Here is a 26,364-nt window from a genome sequence, read left to right as displayed (position 1 = left end):
TCTGTAGTTGCCGTAGTCGGACTTGTCCCCTTTTTTGAAGATGGTCACAATTACGGCATCTCCGAGATTTCCTGGTATGCTCTCCTCCTTCCAGGTGAGGTCATGCATTCGTGCCAATAATGCTTCGCCGCCATACTTTAGTGCCTCGGCGGGGATTCCATCTGCTCCTGTTGCCTTGTTATTCTTGAGCTGACGGATGGCCTTTTCTACCTTGAGCAGGCCTGGGGTTTTGCCGAGATGGTGGCGGGTAACATGCTGAAGAAGTGAGTCAAGGACACTCGCATCAAAGACAGATTCTCGGTTAAGGAGATCTTCGAAGTGCTCCTTCCAGCGGGCACTGACTGCCTCACTAATGAGTGCCTCTCCGTTCTTGGCTAGCAGGGGGATGGGGCCTTGGGCTGTAGGTGGTCTTGACTGCGGTGAAGAATCATCGCACATCATGGTTGTTGGCCAGCTGCTGGATCTCCTGTGTTTTCTCCACCCACCATCTATTCTTTAGGTCACAGGTTTTTTGTTGGATCTCGGCCTTCAGTCACCTGTAGAGCTGCTTTGCTGCTCCCGAATTGGGTTGCTGCTTTAAGCTCAGAAATGCCTTGTGCTTGCGGCTTATTAGCTCCTGGATCTCCTGATCATTCTCGTCAAACCAGTCTTGGTGTTTCCTGGTTGAGTGACCGAGCGTTTCTTCGCAGGCGCTGATTATAAGAACATAAGAAATAGGAGCACGAGTAGGCCATCCGGCCCCTCAAGCCTGCTCCGTCATTCAATGTCATGGCTGATCTGATCATGGACTCAGCTCCACCTCCCGGTCCCCATAACCCCTTATCGTTTAAGAAACTGTCCATGACCGTCTTAAATTTATTCAATGTCCCAGCTTCCACAGCTCTCTGAGGCTGCGAATTCCACAGATTTACAACTCTAAGAAATTCCTCCTCATCTCTGTTTTAAATGGGCGGCCCCTTATTCTAAGATCGTGCCCTCTAGTTCTAGTCTCCCCGTCAGTGAAAACATCCTCTTTGCATCCATCTTGTCAAGCCCCCTCATAATCTTATACGTTTCGATAAGATCACCTCTCATTCTTATGAATTCCAATGAGTAGAGGCCCAACCTACTCAAACTTTCCTCATAGGTCAACCCCCTCATCTCCAGAATCAACCTAGTGAACCTTCTCTGAACTGCCTCCAAAGTAAGTATATCCTTTCGTAAATATGGAAACCAAAACTGCACGCAGTATTCCAGGTGTGGCCTCACCAATACCCTGTATAACTGTAGCAAGACTTCCCTGCTTTTATGCTCCATCCCCTTTGCAATAAAGGCCAAGATTCCATTGGCCTCCCTGATCACTTGCTGTACCTGCATACTAACCTTTTGTGCTTCATGCACAAGTACTCCCAGGTCCTGCTGTACTGTAGCACTTTGCAATCTTTCTCCATTTAAATAATAACTTGTTCTTTGATTTTTTTTCTGCCAAAGTGCATGACCTCGCGCTTTCCAACATTATACTCCATCTGCCAAATTTTTGCCCCTCACTTAGCATGTCTATGTCCTTTATCAGATTTTTTTGTGGCCTCTTCACACATTGCTTTTCCTCCAATCTTTGTATCATCAGCAAACTTGGCTACGTTACATTCAGACCCTTCTTTCAAGTCGTTGATATAGATTGTACATAGTTGGGGTCCCAGCACTGATCCCTGCAGCCTTGAGGGCAGACCACGCGCTGTGGGCACTCTGCGTCTCGGGGTCAGAGGGTTGTTGGCTGTACAGGGCTTTCTGAACTGGGCCTTTGAGTACCCCAATGTTGGTTGCAGCATTGTTTCTGTTGCCATTGCTGCTTTGGAGCTATATTGATGTTAAGGATGGAGCGGATTAAACGGTGGTCCGTCCAGCAGTCGTCGGCTCCTGTCATGGCGCAGATGATGCGCACTTCCTTGTGGTCTCTCGCTTGGACGATGATGTAGTTGAGCAAATGCCAGTGCTTGGAGCAAGGGTGTTGCCATGATGCCTTGTACTTGTCCCTCTGGCAGAACAAGGTGTTGGTGATGACAAGGTCATGTTCTAGGCATTTTGTCAGGAGCCTCTCTGCCGATCACGCCTCCCCAGAGCTCTGTGTCCTTACCGACTCTGGCGTTGAAGTCGCCAAGGAGGATTAGCTTGTCATCCGTAGGGACTTGGGACAGGGTTTGTTCGAGGCTGGAGTAGAATTCCTCTTTGGTCTTATCTGTTGCGTCGAGTGTTGGGGCGTACGCGCTGATGACTGCAGTGCACTGGTCCTGGGCTAGGACGAGCAGGATGGAGGAATCATGAGACGTTCGCTTATCCAGCAGAGGGAATCTCAGATGGCCCACCAACTCGTTTTTGATGGCGAAGCTGATTCCGTGGTTTGCCTTTCCAGAAGAAGATGTAACCACCACCTTGTTCCTTGAGCTGGCCTTCCCCTGCCCGCTGGGTCTCGCTTAGTGCAGCGATGTCAACGTCAAAACGTCCGAGTTCCTGGGCAATGAAGGTGGTACGATGTTCTGGCCTGTCGCTGTTGGGATTGTCCATAAGGGTCCTGACGTTCCAGGTCTCGAACTTCATTTTGTAGGGTGGAAGATGCCTGTGCATGAGTTCTTTTAACGTGGGGTGGCTGTTACACACCGGCTACCACACGGGCTTAGCAGCACAAGGTCTTGGTCCAGTGGCAAGGTCTTGGTCCAGTGGCAAGGGGGTCTGAGACCAGGCCCTACTGTGTGAGCCTAGTTGCCTCCGGTGGGATGTGAGCCGTAAGCTCGGTGCTGAGCAGCACCTTCAGACGAGGTGGTGGGAGATCTAAGGTGTGCGGGGTGGGGATGAGACACGCTGGATTCTGCTTGTGTTTTTTGGCTGCACCGAGCTCTATTTTGTATCTCGAAGGGTCGTGGGAGAAGACAGAGTGGTCGCCACCATTACCCGCACCACGTGCCCAACAGTGGTTTCGCCGCAGCTCCTCCAGGCCTCTGCAGTTGGGCCGCTGAGGCCTACTCTGATCTGGCCGAAGGGATTCCGTGGACGCTGCTGGGCCGGGCCGGCTGGCTGAAGGGACCGAGTCAGCAAGGATGCAGGGAAGCATCGCACCCGACAGGTGGACTAAAGTAGTAGACAGGGGAGTATTAATGGTGTTATTTAAATGGACTTCCAGAAAACATTTGATAAAGTCCCTCATAAGAGACTGTTAGCTAACGTTCAAGCTGATGGAATCAAAGGCAAATTATTAACCTGGTTAGGAAATGGGCTGAGCGGTGGGAGACAGAGGGTAGGGATAATGGGCAAGTATTCTAATTGGCAGGATGTGACTAGTGGTATCCTACAAGGATGTGTGTTGGGACCTCAACTATTCACCAACGTCTTAGATGGAGGGATTAAAAAGCCACATATCCTAGTATGCCGATGACACAAAGTCAGGTGGCATTGTAAGCAGGGTACTGGAAGCACCCTGAAAATTGAGAGAGATATTAACAGATTAAACGAATGGGCAAAAATGGATTTAAATGTAAGCAAATGTGAGGTCATTCACTTTGCTGGGTCAATTGTTAATTTTAAATCTGAGACTGATAGACATTTGTTAACCAAAGGTATTAAGGGATATGGGGCAAAGGCAAGTAAATGAAGTTAGGTCACAGATCTGTCACGATCTCATTGAATGGCGGAACATGCTCGAGGGGCTAAATGGCCTACTCCTGTTCCTACCTTCCATCCCATGTTCTTATGAGGAATGACCAAATATCAAGGCTCATCAAACTTGGAAAGAGATATCTCAGAGGAGATCTTGTAACAGTACATCAAATACTTAATGAGATAGAGGGAAGTAAACTACAAACTATATTTACTGATAAACAGGGCAACAGGACAAGATACAAGTTCAAAGTTTTGGAGGAGAAATTTAGGACAGATGTAAGGAAAAGTACTTGAAACTAGGTTCATCTGGGAAACAGCTGAATGCTGTAATGGAAAGACTGTCGAGTTGGTATTCTCGAAGGGTGAGATCATATAGACTTGAAGGGCCTTCTTCATATGAGCCTGATTTGTGACCTTATGAACCCTATATAAATATTTCACTTGATTCAATTCATAAGCAGTAATATATCACCAAAACCATTGTACTTGTCAACCAGCATATATCTCACTGACCACTAAAAAACTGCACAAATGCTCCTCGGTTATATTCTTGTTCAACGGGCATTCAATAAAAAAATTACTCCAGTTCTGAATAACACTTGAAAAACTAAAGTTAGAAAACCAAATCTTGGATAAAAGTGTAGATTTTTGTCTTCACCACCCAGGCAGTGAAGAAGATAATCTACCCACAGGTGACCATGCCTCCAAGGAAAGATAAGTTCAAAGAGGAAGGCAAAGGTAAGGCATTTCTACAATGTAATGGAAAACATGTCAGAATCCTGATTGGAAATATATTAAATAACAAATCACTGAAGTTTATCATCAATAAAATGAACATTTGAAGAACTGTATTTCTTTTCAGATAAAGATCTGTGTTAACCTGGCATCTGTTGTGCATCCTTTTATCTGTAAAAATAATCACTGAAGCAACTAGATAAGGGAATTATTATTAATCCTTTATGAACCAAATTTCATATTAGAGTAGATATTCATAATCACATCATTTAGCACGTAGCATGTACAGGAAGTACTTCCTGGTTTACTAGGATTAATGAACAGTCCTTCAGTTATGCTATTCTACAGCAGACTGGAAATGTTTAACCTCATTTAATTTGATGCAAATATGTGAACAATATTAATAGAAAAATAAATAACATGTTAAAATGTGAATATAAGTATGTTACAGTGCATGCACACACAACTATACACTATCATTCACAAAGATTAGCTTTCCCCTTTCGCAAACTTCGCTAGTAGCTGTATTCAGATGCCAGACAAGTATAGATAGCAAGCACTTTCAATTCTTGTAATAAATTTGCCTTGTCGACTGAACTGGAAAGCAATTATGATAATGGTTGAGCTCGTGTCATCAGTGGCTGGCAGTACTTTTCGAATTTGTCATGGATGCAAAATAGAATTTATCAAGTGGTTGGTACAAAGTGACCCAACAGAAGTGTAACGCTATTTAAAGGCCAGATTGTTTATGACTCACCTGATCAGGAGAGGGTCTATGGTTACTGTGCTGTGATCTTGCCGGTGAACGATGGTGGTGGTGGTGATGGTGTTGATGGTGGTGATGATCGTCATCATAATTATCTGCCATGAGTTTCATCCGATTCTGTGTCTAAGGAAAGAAAGTAATTAATTCAATGGTCTAATCTTTCAAAGACTTGCTATAGGATAAAAGCCAAAATGCCTTTGATATTGAAACCGATCCAAAGCAGAGCCAGTTACTAAAACAAAAGGAGGAATGAATAGAACGGCATGCTGGAATTCAGCTTTAATTTGAACTTTCATTCTGTAAAAGCACTGCTGAAAAGAGAGAAGGAAAACAGTCCATTAACAGCCAATGCTTCTCCTCCAAATTATGGCAATGCAACTGATATTCAGATAGTCATGCAAAAATTAACAATGTTTGAAAAAAATCATATATACTTGAAAAGCAACATCTCATTCAAAATGGCAAAAGCTTTCATTTAATCACATTCAAAAGCAAATCCTAAAGGAATTAGATCATCCTGCTTTGGCAAGTAGAGGTTAACCTGGTTAATGAAAATTAATCCTAGAAAATATTAGCAAGAAAATAATACAGCATAGTTTATTCATTCAGAAAGCTACAATATACAACAATAGCTTCTACCATAAGCCTGGGGTGTGTATCCAGGGCATCAATCATTTGTATGCTTTCCTCCATCTGGAAACAGGGTATAGCATTAGCACTAGATTCAATGCTGCCGACCATTAGAAACAATATGCACAGTGTCTCTTACAGCATTTATTCCTCCCGATTTTTATATCATTCTGAAAGGTTAAGTTATCATTAATAAAATATTTGAAAATAATCGGTCCGAATACCAATAGTGTATTTTTCATTCAGTATAACAGTTCAGGGAACTCGCTTTCAGATATTTGGATCTATAGTCAAGGTTTACTTGAATGTCCAAAGACAGCATGGCTACATGCTAAAATACTGGAAAACTCACCCACCATTTTCACATATTTAAATAAAAACAGAAAATGCTGGCAACACTCAGCAGGTCCGGCAGCATCTGTGGCGAAAGAAAGGCAGGGTTAACGTTTCAGGTCCATGGCCTTTCGTCAGAGGGTTCTGACAAATGTCATAGACCCAAAACCTTAATCCTACCTTCCCCTCTATCCACAGATGCTGCCGGACCTGCTGAGAGTTTGCAGCATTTTCCGTTTTTATTTCAGATCTCCCAGGCATGGCTGAGCTCATTATGATTGAGCCAAATGTGACAATGAACGATTAGCCAGTTCTGTGTCAAGTGTGTTTGCATTTATGGCCCATAGAATTAAGGAAATGTAGATGAGGCACAGCTGAGTGTTGAAAGCATAGCTGAGGAAGCAATTGATCAGGTTGACAGTGGTAGAGGTGCCTTAATGGGCGGAAGGCCAGAGGAGAGGAATTTGGGAGCTGAGAGTTAATGAGGAAGTCAAGAACGCGAGAATGAAATGTGTGCACAGTTGGAGGAAAGCGAAAATTGTGAGTGGTAAGGGAAATGAGGAGTGGTCAGAGATAGTCTCATCAGTGATTGAAGATTAAAAAGATGAGAGAGATGGCGAGGCTGAGAAAGTATTCTGACCCGATCAAGATCCACCTCAAGCAAAATGAGGAAGAAGTGCCATCAAAAAAACATGATGAATTATTAAGACAGTGAAACAGAAACTCTAAAGTAGTGGAATTGCCCACATGGGACTGAAATTAACAAAACTACTCCCTTCCCCTTCCTCTCCCCCCACCACCGCCACCACCACCACCACTGCCACGATCAGGATTTATGGAATCCTCCCCCAATGAGCAGCAAGTCTTGGGCTGCACTCGATCCCCAAATCCTGCTGGTCTGAATTCCTTTTCCTCAGCATGTCATCTCCACAGCTGGCTGAAATGTCCAGTGACTGGCAACACCCCTCCCCTTGCATTGACAGAATTTCCCAGGTAGGGACACTACCACTGAACAGCACCTCTCTCCCACGCTCCTCTCCCATTCTCCCCCTCCTTTCCACCCTCACTCTCTTTTCCCTACCTCCCCTTTCTCCCTCCTTTGTATTTGTTCCCTCTTCCCCCCCGTATTGGTTCTTTTATGCCCCCACCCTCTAACTTTGATGGACCTGAAAAATTCAAATTGATCTTGGCTATTCATGTGCAGTGCTATCAAATTTGACAAGCAAATTCAGAACAATGGACAGGCAAGAAATAATATCTCTTCCAGTGGAGGAAATAATTGTAACAAGCTACAAGAAACAACATTTAACAGCAATCCTCATAGGAATCAAGTACCACTTAATAGACGATTTATCGCATGCCTTAATTTTCCTCATTTTAAATGGGACTAAATGCCTGCCAACAGTAAATAGCTCCTCTTTCACTCTCTTCAGTTCCATGAATGGATCACCTAAAAAGATGTCTGTTACACTGTGTATGGCTTTTAGAAAATAAATTTACTGTATAAGATATTTTTCTCAATTTGTTTCAGAAGCAATTTATCCTTTTTAGTGTTTTCTGTGATCAATTAACAACAAATTGGCAACTACTGATGAGAGAATCTCCGAATAGAGCAAACAGCTTCTTCACAAACTGAATTTGCTCTAAACAACTGAAAGAACTTAAAAGAAAAAACGTCACTTGCCAGTTATAATTATGTAAAGAGTACTAGAACTAAATAAACTGGGGCACAATACTAGAAATTTAGAACCGGTCATCTGATTGGGTGGCTAAATACCATTTCAATGATATACTGCTAATAATCGCGCAAACTATATGGAGAATAATGGGTACCCAGGTGCGATCACAAGGTACAAACCTCTCATTTCCAAAGTACAGAGATGGGAAGCCCTTATGTTTTCATCATCACAACAAAATCAAAGGAGGAAATTTAACAAAGACGGCCAAATGAAATAACGTCAAGTCAAACTGTATGACTACTTGCACAGCTAGATTACAGCAGAATGGAGCAAGTTTGTTCTCAAGCCACTTCAAAGATACAGTTGAAACTGACACAGTAATGCAGGAAACTGGAATACCAGATCACCATGTGCTAAAGAAATGTACCTGCAAATTCAGCAAGTTCTCAATCCTTTCCTACAAAGGGGCCAGTCATGTTGGAGGCGTTTAAAGAGACGTTTTGATAATGGAGAAAAGACGGCATGGTTTATATTTGTATTCCAGGATGATTTTGGAGTAGTTAACAGTTTTGGCAGAAGCAAGCTCATGCTTGATGTGATCCAGGCAGATCTGACAATGAATGACTAAACAGGTTGTATGCAAGAAATGTTCAAGTCAGTGCCCCTTGGACTTGAGGAAGCGAAGATAAGGGCCATACTGGGATACATGGTCAGGGTGGGAGAGAGTTGGGGTATTACTGGGGATAAGGACATCAAAGATTGATGAGGGAGTAATTAATCAGATTGACAGATTCACACGTATCATGGCTAACAGAGGGCCAAAGTTGGGAGTTTGAAATTGCTGTTGCAAACGACAAAGGGGAGGGTTTTTCCAGAAGTGGACACAGAAAGAAGTGGGGTTGGAAGGGGGATGTGAGTGTTGAGCAAAACAAGGAAGTAATTAGAGATGGTCTTGTCTGAGATGGAGGTGACGGAAATAGCGAGGCCACGTGAGATGGCAAGGTTGAGGGGGTAGCCGTGAATATAGGTAGGAGTTTATATGTAGGGCGAGGTTAAGGGATCACAGGAGGGCAATTAGCTCAGAGGGGGGAGGACAGGGAAGTTGAGATCACAATTCAAATCACCAAAGATAAGGAGTTCATCAGTACACAGGCTGAGGGAAGTAAGGAGTGAGGATATCTTGGTGAGAAACTCGGGATACAGCATGGGCGGGTAGTAGAAAATTAGGATTTGAAAGGAAAGGCAAGAGGGTTTGAACAAGGTGAGGTGTTAGGAAGAGAAGATGCCAGAGGAGTAGGGTAAGAGACAAAGGTGAGACATGGTGATAAGGGTCACACCACCATGATGATGGTTTGGGCAGGACACATGGTGGAAAGTATAGATAGACAGTTAGTCTTCAGTTAGGGTCCGTGTCTGGAAGCCAAGTTTCTGTCAAGGCCATGTCAATCCAATCATCCACAACGAGGCTGTGGATGGTAAAGACCTTGTTTGCAGGTGAACAACATTCTGGAGTGAAATGTAGAGAGGGGTGGTGATTGTTGATCTGCTAGCAGAGTCTAAGGGGTCAGTGATAGAAAGGGTGAGTACTCTGGGTGGGAAGATTGGCGACAAGGATGGGCAATTGCTTCTCGTAATAAGGCAGAGATATGTGCCTCAATGGACCCTTTGCAGGATGCCGAGAGAGACACAGAGGTTAGCTGTGGGCTTATCCAAGAGGGATTCAATTCTGGGATGGTGCAGAATGCCGACGGCAGATGAATAGTGAAGGGTTGGGGTGGGAGTGGTGTCGAAGGGAAAGGACCCGAGAAGGGGGGGGGAACTGAAAGTGGCATTAATGGGGACAGCAAAGATTACGATAGATATGTCCTAGCTATAAACAGAAAATAGGAGGGAGACACAGTAAGAGACAATGAGGAACTTAAAGAAATTAGTACAAGTAAAGAAATAGTACTGGAGGAAATAATTGGACTATACGTTGACAAGTCTCCTGAACCTCATGGCCGATATTGTAGTGTTTTAAAAGATTGGGGATTGGTTAACGGACAGAAAACAGAAGTAATTTTCAAGTAGGCAGACTGTAACTAGTGGGATCAGTGATTGGTCTCAGCTATTGATAATCTATATCAATAAATTAGATGAGGAGATCGTGTGTAATATATCCAGGTTTACTGACGATACAAAGTTAGGTGTGAAAGTAAGCTATGAGGGAGTCACAAAGAGGCTACAAAGGGATATAGACAGGTTAGGTGAGTGGGAAAGAACATGGCAGATTGAATATAATGTGGAGAAGTGTGAAGTTATCCACTTTGGCAAGAAAAATAGAAAAGCAGAATATTTTTCAAATGGTGAGAGACTGAGAAATGCTGGTATTCAGATGGACCTGGGTGTCCTTGTACATGAATCACAGATAGTTACCATGCAGGTACAGCAAGCAATTCGGAAAACAAATTGTATGTTAGCCTTTATTACAAAGGGATTGGAGAACAAGAGTAAAAAAGTCTTACTACAATAATATAGGGTTTTGGTGAGACCACACCTGGAGTACAGTGTACAGTTTTGGTCTCCTTACCCAAGAAAGGATATTAGAGGGAGTTTTAGAGGGAGTGCAACATAGGTTCACTAAACTGATTCCTGGAATTGGGGGGGAGGGGCGGGGGGATTGTCCTATGAGGAGAGATCGAGTAGACTAGACCAATGGGCTCAATTTTCCGCAATTACCTGTGCCGTTTTTTTGGTGTGCACCGTTTTTTTTTTGGAGTAAATTAAAATCTCCAAGTTTCCCCAAAGTTTCTGCACAGAAAAGGTAGCTTGGCAGCAATAAAGCAGAAGCCAAAGGAGAATGGGAGCCAGCAGGAACAAATCAGAGCTAGCTCAGTGTAGAGTGAAACATTTTCAACAGGAAGGTCTTCACTGATGTACTTTACAAGAATGCAAGAGCAAAAACCCTTGTGCAGACAAACCATTCTAGGATCCCTAACTCTTAAACCACAAGTCAGCTTCTATTACATTCAGTTGATTGCTGCAAGCAAATCCATATGGTTGCACGCAGGAGTGCACTTCACTAGTCAGAGTCAAGGGGACCAATTTTATTGATTTTAGTTACAAAGAAACAGCAGTTGAATGCTACAAACACTAGGTACAAGATAAAAACATTAGCAGCATATAGTGACAAGTGTAGGCGTGTATTCTTAGCATCTGGGTATTTACCATCATATCTATGTTTACAATCTGGGTCCTGACTGGATGGGTAGACTTTTGTGATTTTCATCTTTGTTCTTTATCAGGTTTCCATGGGATGTGAAAATGTTTCACCAGAACACTCAGGGTATTTTTCAAGATTCCCTCAACTTTTTACAAAATCTCCAGCTTGCTTTGCAAGGGAAGAAGAGCAGGTAATGCCACACGTTTTAAATCAGTGAGAAAAACTGTAGAAAGCAGGAAAAAAAAGGCATTCCACATCAAATTGGCAAAGTGGGATTTTATTGCCAGGACAGTTCTAACTGGCATTCCCATGAGTTGTTACATTCTTCACCCACAGCAGAGCTGTGCTCAACAAGGTGCAAGAAATCTTGCTTGCTTGTGAAACACCGGCAAAAAAAAATCACCACTAATCGTATCTTTGTAACTGAAATCCTGATTATTATTAAAAACAAGGTTAAGCGTACTAGCGCAAATAGGAAATGGATTCGGAAAGTACGGTTTGATCAGTAGAGCTGAATGGTCATTGTAAGCAAAACTGAACTTCACTGTAATGGAATTTTGTCTCGCCTCTGGTTAAAGTGCAAAATGGCAGCATCAGAGACTGGGACATCAAAACCAGGAATGCACAGTAATGACTGAGTAGACGGTTGATGCTGCTGGAACTTCACAGGATACCAGCAGCATCGCCACCAATTCTACGAATCCTAGTGAAATTGCAGAACGCATGTAGTGCACTGCCAGGTGGAGATTCTCGATAAACTTTTGATCTCTTGGAATGCGGCCTGGCAAAAAAAAACTTGAGATTGAAGGCGACTACACTAGGGAATATAGGCTGCACACAAACTGTGTGGTGCTAAGCTTGTTCTGATTAGGGCGCACCTAAAATATGAACCCACCTTTCTCCTCCAAATACTGCCAGACCTATGCATTTGCAGAATGTTGTGTTTTTATTCCTGACAACTGCTGAACCTACACCGCCCATTATACTATCTGGGATGCAATTTTACACCACTATCTTCATAAAAACTGCACCCAAAAGTGCACAAACCTGAGTTCATTCAGAATTAAAAGCCAATATTGTATTTCACATTGTTCCAAGTTCCCCAAGTGGGACCTATCACATATTAGAGTTCAAAATGTGGACAAATAAATGCTCTGTAACTTTGCAGAATAAAGTTAAGTGATTTTGAAATCTCTACAGCAGTCACCCAGAATAGAAAGACCCTGCACATGTGGCATGCTGCTGCTTCTAGTGCCAGCAACTAGTATACCCAGACTGGCTACAGATGATCTACTTTGTTGGAATCAGAGCCTAATTGGAAAAACTAGCATAATGACAACATTAAGCAAGTCAAACCTCTGCAAATGCAAATTACTTTCATGTTTGGTACACATTTTGGTATACTAATTTTGTTTAAAAATATTGGAATTGACTGTTTATAATTTATTATCCTTACCCTTTGAGGACTGCAACATCATCTGATAATAATACAAGGTTACTTTCATAATAACTTTCATAAAGGATATAGCGGTGAGAGATCGTGGCGGAGGTGTAGCGAATGTTTGTGGCGGAGGAGCGGCGAGAGACCGTGGCGGAGGTGCGGCAAATGAGGGCATGGGGCCCAGAAGAGCCGGGGGCCCAGGGGCAGCACTGGCTAGCCTACACTGCGATATGTGTGCGCATTAGGTCTGTGCAGCAGAGCAGGTCTCCAGTCGTCCTGGTTAACTCTTGCCACCGGATAAAGACCTCTGTCAAGCCTTTGTGGTGGCTGATGTGCAACGGTCACCACACGTTAAAAAAATCCACGCGCAGGCATCTTCCACCCTTTCAACTGGAATCCAGGACTGGAATATCGGGTCCTTAATTGAAACATCTGTGAACTCATGTGGAAGCAATCATCCTCGTTCGAGGGACGGTCTATGAGTGGGGGGGAGTGACTCTTTTCCAAAGCACACTACTGTTTCCAGTTTAAAAAAAAATCTTATTCTGTCGTAATCAGCACTATCTTCACACTATCTGTGCACATCCAATTATTTAAGTAAAATCATGCTAGTTTCTCAGCAAGTTCCAAATATTTGAATCCTCAACTTGGATTAAAACAAATTGTAAAAAGTACAGGGCACCAATTAAAATTTTGATTCAAAGTGACACTTTTACAGTACCTGCATTAACAGACTTTTCTAAATGAAAGCAAGGGAAGTGTTCCTGGATCACTAATTTGTCTCACTTATATCTGACAGGTTCTTTGAAGGTTTGTGACAAACCTGCATGATCTGAAGAACCTGCATGAGTTGCTGTTAAAAAAAGACCAAGGAATTTAAAATGTAAATCATGAGTAAAGCTTCTTTTACAGGACAGAGGTTTTTTTTTGCTGTCACTATATAGTTCTTTCTCATTTCAACAGGACCATCAAGGTATCGTTAGTACATATTAATGTGTACTCGGGTAACAGTCATCATTATATTTTAGGCATTCCTTTTATGTTTTATTTTACAAATTTAATTGTTATGACTTCAGAATTTACTTCAGGACAATGGGCCATAAAATTGCAGAATTAAAAGGTGTATTTTTGTTCTCCTGCAGAATAGCTTAACACAACACCAAACACAATGGAACTTGCCTGCTGTTTCAGCTGTTGTACTAGTCGGTCCTTCTCACGTTTAAGAGCTATCACTTCATCTTGAGTCTTTTTCTTTTTAGAGGCAGACAATTCTAATAAGGCGATGTTTGCATCCTTCTCACTGATGGCTGCCAGCAGTGCTTCTTGCCTGCAACAAAAATCACAGTCTGGTCAAAGAATTGTCATAATTATCTGACTGGCAATGAGGAGCCAGCATACAAAATTTTATTTCATGTTTATAAATTTCACATGCTTGAACGGAAAATCCCTATTACTGTTCATATTTCTTCAAGTATATTCATTTTTGGAGCTGGGAACTAAAATCTATCTGTGGATTTCATGGTTATTGTCTCCAAATGCAGAGCAATATTCCATCCACTCTGTCTCAACAAGCCGCTTCAGCCACAAACTCAGAAGACCAACTCCTATTGCACCAGTGTGGCATTTTTTTCCATAGCAATTGCACTAGCCTAATCAATGCCAACTTAAATATAATGTGCTACAAGTCCATGTCCACTAGAATCTTGACCTGGGCTATGGCATAAACTGCAACTAATTTGGTACGGACAATCCTAAGAACGTTGCCATGGGAAATGGAAAAAATGCCACATTAGTGCAATAGGAACTGCTCCTTTGGGTTTGAGGCTGAAGCACCTTGTTGAAGCAGCATGGAGGGAATATTGTTCTGCATTTAGCTATTCTCTGCATGACCTGGGAGTGCTTCATGTGGACACTGGCTGCATGAAATCAATTCCCCAGCACGGACATTCCTCATCCCTCACCTTGATGAATACAATTTGTTTTTAAAAGACACAAAATACATTTGCTTTAAGGAACCATTTTCTATTACATTTTTCTGGCCATTTCATTCACATTTTCTTCAGGCACCAGAGTGGTGATTAATATTAGCCACATATCACAATACTTTGATTAAAAAAAGTTAAAACTAATTATTTTCCAAAAAGCACAGTATTTTTCTTGTATTTCTAAATTAGTACATGCTTGCAAAGAAATGTTAGCTGTTTCAACTTTAAACCAAGCAGAGTAACCACTACTGAAACAGAAAGATCACATTTCATTGAATAATTTACCCTGTAGAGATTGCTGCATTACACTGAAGAATAGACTTTTGGCTTGAAAGGTTATGCATTCAAAACAGTTGGGCATCCTTCCAGTGGCCAGCAGATAATATGGCTGTGGGGTGCTTCATCATTTTCTTTTCGAAAACAAAATCTAGAATAAGGAATTGGTCTACTTCATGCACTTCTCATTAAGACATTAAAGCTTTGTTGGGGCCTACAGTGACTTTTTATTAACTGTTAAAATCAAATCTAATTGACGCCGTCCTAAATGGTTTCTAGTCTAAACAAAGCACACGGCTTATTCAAAACCCTTCCCACATATTTTGCCACTATTACTGGGAACTTAAATAAAAGCACGAAGTTAACTCCATACGACTGCTTTGTTTGCAATTATATAAGGCCTTGGTTTAACCACATCTGGAGTATTATATACAGTTTTGGTGTCCTTAGCTTAGTTCTTCACTCAAAGGGATGTGAATCTTTGTAATTCTCTACCCCAGAGGGATGTAGATGCTCAGTCATTGAGTATATTCAAGGCGGAGAGTGATAGATTTTTGGATACTAAAAAAAAGACTTAGATTTATATAGTGCCTTTCACAACCACCGGATGTCTCAAAGCACTTTACAGCCAATTAAATACTTTTTTTGGAAGTGTAGTCACTTTTGTAATGTAGGAAATGCAGCAGCCAATTTGCACACAAGCAAGCTCCCACAAACAGCAATGTGATAATGCCCAGATAATCTGTTTTTGTTATGTTGATTGAGGGATAAATATTGGCCAGAACACCAGGGATAACTCCCATGCTCTTTTTCGAAATAGTGCCATGGGATCTTTTACGTCCACTTGAGAGAGCAGACGGGACCTCAGTTTAACGTCTCATCTGAATGACGGCACCTCCGAGAGTGCTGCACTCCCTCAGCACTGCACTGGAGTGTCAGCTTAGATTTTTCATGCTCAAGTCCCTGGAGTGGGACTTGAACCCACAACCTTCTGACCCAGAGGGGAGTGAGCTACCCAACGAGCCACAGCTGACACTAAGGGATACGGGGTTCGGACGGGGAAGTGGAGTTGAGGTAGAAGATCAGCCACGGTCTTATTGAATGGTGGAGCAGGGCTGGGGGCCTGCTCCTGCTTCTGTTTCTGTTTCTTATTTGCCATTTCAAATGAATCTATAGGATTCCAAAAGGGATATGGTCCCTTGGTTGACGTAGTCTACAGTACATTTAAAAATGAGAGGACAGGCACTAGTTTTATTTATTACAGTAGATGTGGAGAGGATTTATCTGTCTGTATTCTACAAGTATTCTTAAAAATGTGAAAACCATCCATTTACTTTTGGCCATCCAAGTAAACTTCAGCTAATATGAACACAAATTGGAAAACAACAGCTGCACAACACATTTGGTGCATGCCTTCTTCATCTGAAGTGCCTCTTCAATTAAAAATACTAGCCATCCAGAATTTCTTCCTTAAAAATAAAGGCCATTTTTCACATTTTAATCCATACTGTAACTTTGAAAATAAACAACATTACTCTTCTGGAATTCAGCACCACGTTTTTTTTTTGGTGCAATTATCTGAAGAAAACATCTGGACTTGGCTAGTATATTCAATTAACTATGTCTAGCACAGAATCCTGGCTCTGATTCTGTGCCTAATCGCAACATTAATCATTTCATTCAACTGCCTCAACTTAATATTGCTCTGTCTCCCAATCCTTTCATTCTTAGTTTACTCAAAAAAATGAACCAGAATAAACAAGCAACTTGAGAGTAGTGGAATATAAATCCACAAAATAATGTCTAAGGTTACAGAATATGTACTTAGCTTAAGATGGCTATAAAACAGAAAAGGTATACTCAAGCAAAGCACAATTCTTGGGACAGCTGGCAAATGATAGGAAAAGGATTTTAAATTTAATAGGGAAACCTAATACCACACGAAAAATAGATAAGGCGACACACTACCAAAGGGCAAAAATTCACAAAATGGAGCTGCTGAATACTGATAAAAAGTAGTGTATTATTTTATCAAGCTCTAGCCTAAACAGCTGTCAAAGGAATAGTTCTTAAACAAATATGGGCAAAAATGGAAGACGGTGTGTAGAGCACCATCAACTTCGAACAAATGTCAAAACTGCAGTGTCAACAGCTGTCAAAAATAATGAAAAAGGGAGGCCGAAGCAAACGAAAGGAATTTAGTTACCATTGACTATGGGCAAGGGATTGCAAAGTATTGAATACAAGCAGAAAATTGCCATAGTTGGCAAATGGCAAGAAAGTTTGTGAAAACATTTGAAGATGGCACAATCAAAATAATTTAATACATCTCAAAAACGTTGCAATGCCATCAACATTAAAAAAAATGTTATCACCAATTTTTTTCTCCTTTTCAGAAAGCAATGTCTCCTTATAGTTCCACAAATAAGTTACCCGCTGGTACTTCACCCAAGTCACCAATGTTCATGTGTGAGCTTTCGCAGCGAGTGTCAGCAAGCTATTCAACCATTTGGGGGGGGGCAATCAGAGCCACGCCCACTTCTGTTCACGTCTAATGTCCACTCAGTGCACTCCCAGCAAAGTTGCCAGATACATTCAGCGAGAATCATGGTTAATTTTTCCTCTTTCTAACCCCAAAGGCACTGGAGCCAATTATTGTGCCTCTAATGAAGTCATGGCTGAGAGCTGCAAACTCAACACGAGCCGGAGAAAAACTTGGGGCCTGTCTGGGTTGTACAGCTCAGCTATTCACTATGAAGCCGACTAATCCACCAGGGCAGCCACCAACAATATTTAGTCTAGAACCCGTAGCTCACGGTTAGCGAAGCTTTTTGCTCTGGAAGAAATGCTGCCATAAAATTATTTTTAATAGATTTACTGGGAATAAACAAACAAAATAGGACAAATATTTCACAATGAAACCCAATCCAGTTCACAGAGTGACCTACTTATATCCGACATTAAGGCTTTGATGTACTCAAAAGGACCAGCCACATTTAAATACTCAGGGTCTGTACCACATTCTTAGGTTTAAGAGTGGTTTGAAAAGAATGACAACTCCTAATAAGAGCAATCTGTGTTCGAGGGAAAAACAGTCCAGGCACACTACACATGACAGTGTTATATCCTGAAAAAAATACTTCTTTGACTACATCACTGAAACTGGCTTGTGTAAAAAAAATTGGAGTGCTGTTTATTAAAATCATATGCAAGACATTCGAAAGGGAAACGACAGATCGGCAATGGTAATGAAACAGAGAAAAAAATCAAAGTACTAAATAAATGGCTTGAATGCATGCATTTAAATCCACTGAATTCCATCTAATGTGGATATTTTACAAGTAAAATAATGTTAGAGTGTCTATTTTACTGTATTGGATTCAACTATATGTATCAGATAGAAGTTTTGCTAAATATTACACTACATCAGTAATTCATAGTGAGAGAATCACCTGCAATGGCTTCACTTCCTGCTCCTGCATCGTTACCTCTGGTGTCCTCCAAGGATTTCTCTGCCCCTTGGCGACATCATCTGAAAACACTGTCAGTTTCCACACGTACGCTGATGACACCCAGCTCTAAATCACCACCATTTCTCTCGACCCCTCCACGGTTTCTAAATTGTCAGACTGCTTGTCTGATATCCAGTACTGGATGAATAGAAATGTTCTCCAATTAAATACTGGGAAGACCGAAGCCATTGTTTTTGGTCCACGCCACAAATTCCATTTTCTTGCCATTGACTCTGCACCTCTCCCGAGCATCTCTCTCGAGACTGAACCACACTGTTCGCAACGTCGGTGTCATATTTGACCCTGAAATGAGTCTCCGACCGCATATCCGTGGTATAACTAAGACCACCTATTTCCACCTCCAGAATATAGCCTGACTCCGCCCATGCCTCAGCTCATCTGCTGCTGAAACCCTCATCAATGCCTTTGTTATCTCGAGTGTTGACTATTCCAAGGCAACTCCTGGCTGGCCTCACACTTTCTATCCATCGTAAGCTTGAGGTCATCCAAAACTCAGTTGCCCATGTCCTAACTCACACCAGGAAGCAATACAGTGGAGGAGGATTTCCTGGAGTGCATAAGGGATGGTTTTCTAGACCAATATGTCGAGGAACCAACTAGGGGGGAGGCCATCTTAGACTGGGTGTTGTGTAATGAGAAAGGACTAATTAGCAATCTCATTGTGCGAGGCCCCTTGGGAAAGAGTGACCATAATATGGTGGAATTCTGCATTAGGATGGAGAATGATACAGTTAATTCAGAGACCATGGTCCAGAACTTAAAGAAGGGTAACTTTGAAGGTATGAGGCGTGAATTGGCTAGGATAGATTGGCGAATGATACTTAAGGGGGTTGACAGTGGATGCGCAATGGCAGACATTTAGAGACCGCATGGATGAACTACAACAATTGTACATTCCTGTCTGGCGTAAAAATAAAAAAGGGAAGGTGGCTCAACCGTGGCTATCTAGGGAAATCAGGGATAGTATTAAAGCCAAGGAAGTGGCATACAAATTGGCCAGAAATAGCAGCGAACCTGGGGACTGGGAGAAATTTAGAACTCAGCAGAGGAGGACAAAGGGTTTGATTAGAGCAGGGAAAATGGAGTACGAGAAGAAGCTTGCAGGGAACATTAAGGCGGATTGCAAAAGTTTCTATAGGTATGTAAAGAGAAAAAGGTTAGTAAAGACAAACGTAGGTCCCCTGCAGTCAGAATCAGGGGAAGTCATAACGGGGAACAAAGAAATGGCAGACCAATTGAACAAGTACTTTGGTTCAGTATTCACTAAGGAGGACACAAACAACCTCCCGGATATAAAAGGGGTCAGAGGGTCTAGTAGGGAGGAGGAACTGAGGGAAATCTTTATTAGTCGGGAAATTGTGTTGGGGGAATTGTGTTGGGGAAATTGATGGGATTGAAGGCCGATAAATCCCCAGGGCCTGATGGACTGCATCCCAGAGTACTTAAGGAGGTGGCCTTGGAAATAGCGGATGCATTGACAGTCATTTTCCAACATTCCATTGACTCTGGATCAGTTCCTATCGAGTGGAGGGTAGCCAATGTAACCCCACTTTTTAAAAAAGGAGGGAGAGAGAAAACAGGGAATTATAGACCGGTCAGCCTGACATCAGTAGTGGGTAAAATGATGGAATCAATTATTAAGGATGTCATAGCAGCGCATTTGGAAAATGGTGACATGATAGGTCCAAGTCAGCATGGATTTGTGAAGGGGAAATCATGTTTGACAAATCTTCTGGAATTTTTTGAGGATGTTTCCAGTAAAGTGGACAAAGGAGAACCAGTTGATATGGTATATTTGGACTTTCAGAAGGCTTTCGACAAGGTCCCACACAAGAGATTAATGTGCAAAGTTAAAGCACATGGGATTGGGGGTAGTGTGCTGACGTGGATTGAGAACTGGTTGTCAAACAGGAAGCAAAGAGTAGGAGTAAATGGGTACTTTTCAGAATGGCAGGCAGTGACTAGTGGGGTACCGCAAGGTTCTGTGCTGGGGCCCCAGCTGTTTACATTGTACATTAATGATTTAGACGAGGGGATTAAATGTAGTATCTCCAAATTTGCGGATGACACTAAGTTGGGTGGCAGTGTGAGCTGCGAGGAGGATGCTATGAGGCTGCAGAGTGACTTGGATAGGTTAGGTGAGTGGGCAAATGCACGGCAGATGAAGTATAATGTGGATAAATGTGAGGTTATCCACTTTGGTGGTAAAAACAGAGAGACAGACTATTATCTGAATGGTGACAGATTAGGAAAAGGGAAGGTGCAACGAGACCTGGGTGTCATGGTACATCAGTCATTGAAGGTTGGCATGCAGGTACAGCAGGCGGTTAAGAAAGCAAATGGCATGTTGGCCTTCATAGCGAGGGGATTTGAGTACAGGGGCAGGGAGGTGTTGCTACAGTTGTACAGGGCCTTGGTGAGGCCACACCTGGAGTATTGTGTACAGTTTTGGTCTCCTAACTTGAGGAAGGACATTCTTGCTATTGAGGGAGTGCAGCGAAGATTCACCAGACTGATTCCCGGGATGGTGGGACTGACCTATCAAGAAAGATTGGATCAACTGGGCTTGTATTCACTGGAGTTCAGAAGAATGAGAGGGGACCTCATAGAAACGTTTAAAATCCTGACGGGTTTAGACCGGTTAGATGCAGGAAGAATGTTCCCAATGTTGGGGAAGTCCAGAACCAGGGGTCACAACCTAAGGATAAGGGGTAAGCCATTTAGGACCGAGATGAGGAGAGACTTCTTCACCCAGAGAGTAGTGAATCTGTGGAATTCTCTGCCACAGAAAGTGGTTGGGGCCAATTCACTAAATATATTCAAAAGGGAGTTAGATGAAGTCCTTACTACTCGGGGGATCAAGGGGTATGGCGAGAAAGCAGGAAGGGGGTACTGAAGTTTCATGTTCAGCCATGAACTCATTGAATGGCGGTGCAGGCTAGAAGGGCCGAATGGCCTGCTCCTGCACCTATTTTCTATGTTTCTATGTTCCCTTGTTTTCAAGACCCTCCATGGCCACGCCCCTCCCTATTTCTAACTTCCTACAGCCCCACAACGTCCCCGCCCCCCCCCCCCCCCCACCACCTTGAGATATTGCCACTTCTCTAATTCTGTCCTCTTGAGCATCCCTGATTATAATTGCTCAAACCTTGGTGGCTGGGCCTTCGGTTGCCGAGGCCCTAAACTCTGGAATTTCCTCCCTAAACCACGCCGCCTCTCTACCTCTATTTCCTCCTTTAAGACGCTCCTTAAAACCTACCTCTTTGACCAATTTCTGCCCTAATTTCTTCTTCTGTGACTCGGTGTCAAAGTTTTGTCTTCTGACACTCCTGTGAAGTGCCTTGGGCAACGTAATTATGTTAAAGGTGCTATATAAATACAAGTTGTTGTTGTAATTATCAGGTCTTGCACCATATTTTTTAAACAGCAGTTTGGAGGTAAACCCTATGAGTGTAGCTGTTGTTATTGTGGAATCTTTGCTCTATTAATGAGCTAGCTCAGCTTACTTCCTGTTATCAGCCTCCCCTTCTCGGAGGTCAGACTGAAAATGAGTTAAGCTACTGTTTGGAATGTAACATCGCAAAACATGGATAGTAATGTGCTGAGTGAGCTGGAAAAACATGGATGGCACGACTTACAAAGAACCAGAGGGAACACAGTCATATGATATCCAGTGACAGCCAGGGTCTTTTGTACACGATGAATACAGATGCAAACTAAGGCAAGGTCATGCTTTAACTGTTCAGAAGTATTTTACATTCAAATAACACTGCACTTATGCTACCTTTCCAGCTGTGATGATTTTGCCAGACTGTTGAATTATGTGAAACAAAAACACACATCTTTATTTGCTGCAGGTTAAACTCTTTAGTTCTTGCCCCTTAACAGCACTAATTTACTAACAATTTGGACAGACCAACAAATTACAGGATGGTTTTAAAGGTTTGTGAACAAATTTTCACAAAATGACAATCACGAGAACACAAGACAATAGTCGGGTTACTTCAACTGTTCGTACAAAAAAAAGTGTCTGAAAATTCTCAGCTCACCATATTCTGGGCAATGATGCAATATCAGCATGGAATATAATTTACTGTGCAAGTTCCATTATCAGGAAACAGGAAATGTGATGATTTCAGTTGCCTGGGGTGAACTCCCTCCAGAAAAATGACAGGAATAATGTCATTGTATTGTACAATATTAAAACTACCTGCATGTTAAAATTGTAGTAGCTTTCAAGAAGTACTTGATTTGATTATTATTGTCCATCCCTGAAACAGTGGTTATAACAGTCAAGGGTTCTGCTTGACAGCTCAAGCCAATTTGTCTAGGGATTTGGCCAAGTCACCATTTCAATCATAATTGGAAATGTTTTGCCCCCTTTCTCTTCATTGCTCACATCTAACACATTTTTGAATCCACTCAACTAAGTCTTGGAAAGATCCTGACAATGTCTTAAATTACTCAATATTTGCAGGTGACATTGCTCTTGATGAAGCAACTTAGCTCCTGCTACAACTGCTTAAAATGTCCACAGAGACCAATTGAATAAATAAAGTTCTCAACAACTCCTTCCGGAAACCATAGCTTGGCCTTTCACAGAAAAGTAATTTGAGACCTGTCACTAAAACTTGTATCCATGCTTTCATTACCTCAAGACTCAACCTCTGCAATGGTCTCCTCGTCAGTCTAATGTTACTCTACGCAAATTCCAACTCATCCAAAACTCCACTGTCCGCATTTTGACCGGCAGGCTTTATCCAGTCCTCACTGATCTCCACTGGCTCCTCATCCCCCAACGCACCAAAGTCAAAAGGCTACCTGTGTTTTCAAATCCTCTATGGCTTTGCTTATCCAATTGTTCCCAGTCCTCCAATTCTATGGGCTCAATTTTCCCCAATGCCGTTTTTTGGTGTACTTGAAGAGTTAGGCCCATTTTTTGGGGGCCCAACTATGCCAAAAAAAAAATCATCCAAGTTTCCCCGTTTGAATTGCTGATTTTGGTGCCGCCTAGCCTGTCCTTCAGCTTTGAGGGTGGAGCCTAAGATCGCCGCCAAAAAGGTCGGGTTGCCAGGGTAACAAGGGACATACTGCGGGCTGAGGCTGGAAAGTGAAACATACAACACATTATGGCCAGCTCACAGCAACCTGCACAAGCACCTTACACATTGCAGAAACTTACCAGCATTAAATTATTAAAGTATTTATGCCAAAAGTCTATCCTCCCTATCCCCGATGCCGGTACCCGCTACTACCTCTGGCCAAAGGACCTCCCAGTGTCTTTACCCGCTACTATCCCTGACCGAAGGGCCTCCTTCCTCCCGGTACCTGCTACTATCCCTGGCTGAAGGGCCTCCTTCCTCCCGGTACCCGCTACTATCCCTGACCGAAGGGCCTCCTTCCTCCCGGTACCTGCTACTATCCCTGACCGAAGGGCCTCCTCCCTCCCGGTACCCACTATTATCCCTGACCAAAGGGCCTCCTTCCTCCTGGTACCCGCTACTATCCCTGACCAAAGGGCCTCCTTCCTCCCGGTACCTACTACTATCCCTGACCGAAGGGCCTCCTTCCTCCCGGTACCCGCTACTATCCCTGGCCGAAGGGTCTCCCCCCGCTCCCCCACCCCCACTCTCTGCTGCTGCTGTCCGGGCCCTGGAAGTGCATCTGCTGCGCTGATTTCTTTACTTACCTGTGCCGATTTTAACTACCCAGAAGGTTTTTCCAAAGCGGTCACATACGCCTGTCCTCAGAAAAATTGGAGTAAATCGGAGCTGGCCAAACTTGCTTAAATGGCCAGAATTGGCGGGGCTAGCAGGTTACGCTCCCAATGAGGTAAAAAAAAAATCGTAACTAACTGAGTTACACTGCGCACAATATGTGGGGAAACTTGGATATTTTAAATTTAGGCCAAAAAAAGCGGCACGCGCAAAAGAAAACGGCGCAAATAACGGGAAAATTGAGCCCCATGTCTAAAGCCATGACTACAGTCATCTCACTCTTTTCATCTGTGCTTCCTTTCCATCCAGCCCTCCTCACTCGGCAGGAGAGCATTCAACTGTCTTGGTGTTACTATCTACAACACATCGTTAAGTGTGATGAGCAAATTTTCACGAAACCTCAGGATGAACTTATACACCTTATCAAACTATCCATGAGCAGCAGAGTAACACACTTCAAACAAACAATACGAAACGCTGCACAGGGGCAGCTGTATACTCTTCCATTATAGGATAATCATTGACAGTATCATCGATTTGCTATTTAAAGTTGTGGAGGCACTATGTGTATGTCCACAACACTGTCAAAGGATGCCACTGCAGCATCAAAAAGTGATAGTACATACTGGAGATAAACAAAAAAATTATTTGAACTTGATAGTCAAAATCCAATGTAAAGTTTCTAGCAAATTAAGTGATACAGGCCAGCCACCTGTAGTTTAATAAACGTTCATTCACTAGATTGGACATTTCACTCATACTTAACATGACTCTGCAACAATCTTTCTGTAAGTCATCAACTTTCCGATGGCCTTTCCTCTTGCTTTTCTGTTGCCTTGTGTCTAGATTTCTTCTTTTGCAATTTTCCCTCAATCTTTCAAGAATTTTCATTTCATTCGAGTTCTTCGCAATGGCACTCAAATTATTTCATTTCCTATTCATCATGGCAGCGTGATAGAAACAACAGGGGAATACAAAAGGAAACCAGAGACACTGAAAAAGAATACAAACAGGGGAGGGAAAAAAAACAAGGCAAGTGAGGGGAATAATCAAGAAAATATAAAGCTGCGGTAAGGAATATTGAGGAGAGGGGCTGAGAAAACAGAGAGAGAAGTCATTGAAAAATGCAGGGTCAGGGGAGAATCAAAGGAGTGCAGAGAAACCCAAAGACAGCACGTAGAGAATGATACAGACTACGAAGTCAGAGCACATCAAACAACATATATGGTAATGAAAATAGGAACTTAAAACAAAGTGAAATTAAATAGCCATTGTTGAAATTCTCAGTATATGAGCTTTCATACCAAGCACAAGACTCTATTTGTACTGTATGAACAAGTAGTAGTCATAAATCTGGCAACTGAAACAGTCACCTTAAGAATAGCCCACTTTAAGCATCTGAAGCACAAATCAATAGAATAAAGCTTCAAAGATTAAAATTACATAATTATGGAAAGTTGTGTGTTGTGGACTCATGCCAACTGTGGACCAGGTTGAGAAAACTCAAACAGTTAGGGAGCGATTTTAAAGGACGAGTAGGCAGTTAAAAGTCGACCGAGTGATTTAACTACCGATGTGCCACTCTCTTCCAATTTTAACCTGCTTTTCTCAGAAGGCAGTAAAAGTACCCGCCTAAAGCCTGTGGGATCCTTCTCTAAACATGCAGATATCATCAGGCTGCAAACGTAACTTTATCTGTGGTCTGAGGGGGCAAGCCGCTACAACTTTCCTGCCAGGTGAAGACTGCGAGACAAGGACTGGGACTAGTAGTGGCCATTTTCTTTTTAACGTTTCTTCCGACGCCAAAGCTCAAGTGCTCTGCGAGGCCCCCACAAGGAAAGTATAGGCCTCCCCTGCCCTGGGCCTCTCCCTCCCTTACTGTGAGACCTTCCCGAAAACCCCTCCCCATGGCTTACCTAATTGCCAATGAGCCTCCATTTGGTGCTGCCAGACGGACCTACTGCCACCCAAACTCCTGCTCCTGCCTGCTGGTCAGCTGCCTCTTTCCATCCGTTTTGGGCCAGCATCTGATCAGCGGCATGCAAATCATGTCCTCGAGGGCCTCATGCTGGCGACATCAGGCATCTTTGTCATTTGTGCTGTCCCCAGTTAAAATTCCCCCTTCGGGATCATTCGTACTGGCAGATAGGAAAGGCGTCAAGCCCAAATTCACAAACAAAGATTTTTTTTTTTAAATCAAAGATTACTTAAACAATAATTAGAAATATTCAGTTATATATTCATTAAAAAGCGTCACAAAATTGTTAAAAACCATAGAGATTGTAAGAAGTTTTAGTACTCATGCTCTGGTTTTCAGCATTTCAAAACTGTTTTGCAGATGTTAGTCACCATGTTGAATTTCAGAAACAAGAGCTGGTGAACATACTGATTCTAGAATAGCAGCATGTTTTAAGAGGAGTTAGATACAAAAACCTTG

At 42.6% G+C, this 26,364-nt stretch overlaps 1 protein-coding gene across 1 annotated transcript in view; it reads right to left on the bottom strand.

The window, feature by feature from the left end:
• Positions 1–26,364, bottom strand: part of LOC139277180 (ERC protein 2) — a 918,863-nt gene that overhangs the window by 189,600 nt on the left and 702,899 nt on the right. The window contains exons 14-15 of the mRNA XM_070895293.1: positions 13,596–13,743; positions 5,123–5,254 (exon numbers count right to left, since the gene is read on the bottom strand). Of these exons, the coding sequence (XP_070751394.1) occupies positions 5,123–5,254; positions 13,596–13,743 (280 nt within the window). The remainder of the gene's footprint in view (positions 1–5,122; positions 5,255–13,595; positions 13,744–26,364) is intronic.

Source organism: Pristiophorus japonicus, chromosome 12 (genome assembly GCF_044704955.1).
Source record: "Pristiophorus japonicus isolate sPriJap1 chromosome 12, sPriJap1.hap1, whole genome shotgun sequence".
Classification (NCBI taxonomy): Eukaryota; Metazoa; Chordata; class Chondrichthyes; family Pristiophoridae; genus Pristiophorus; species Pristiophorus japonicus.
This window is presented reverse-complemented; position numbering and strand designations above follow the sequence as displayed.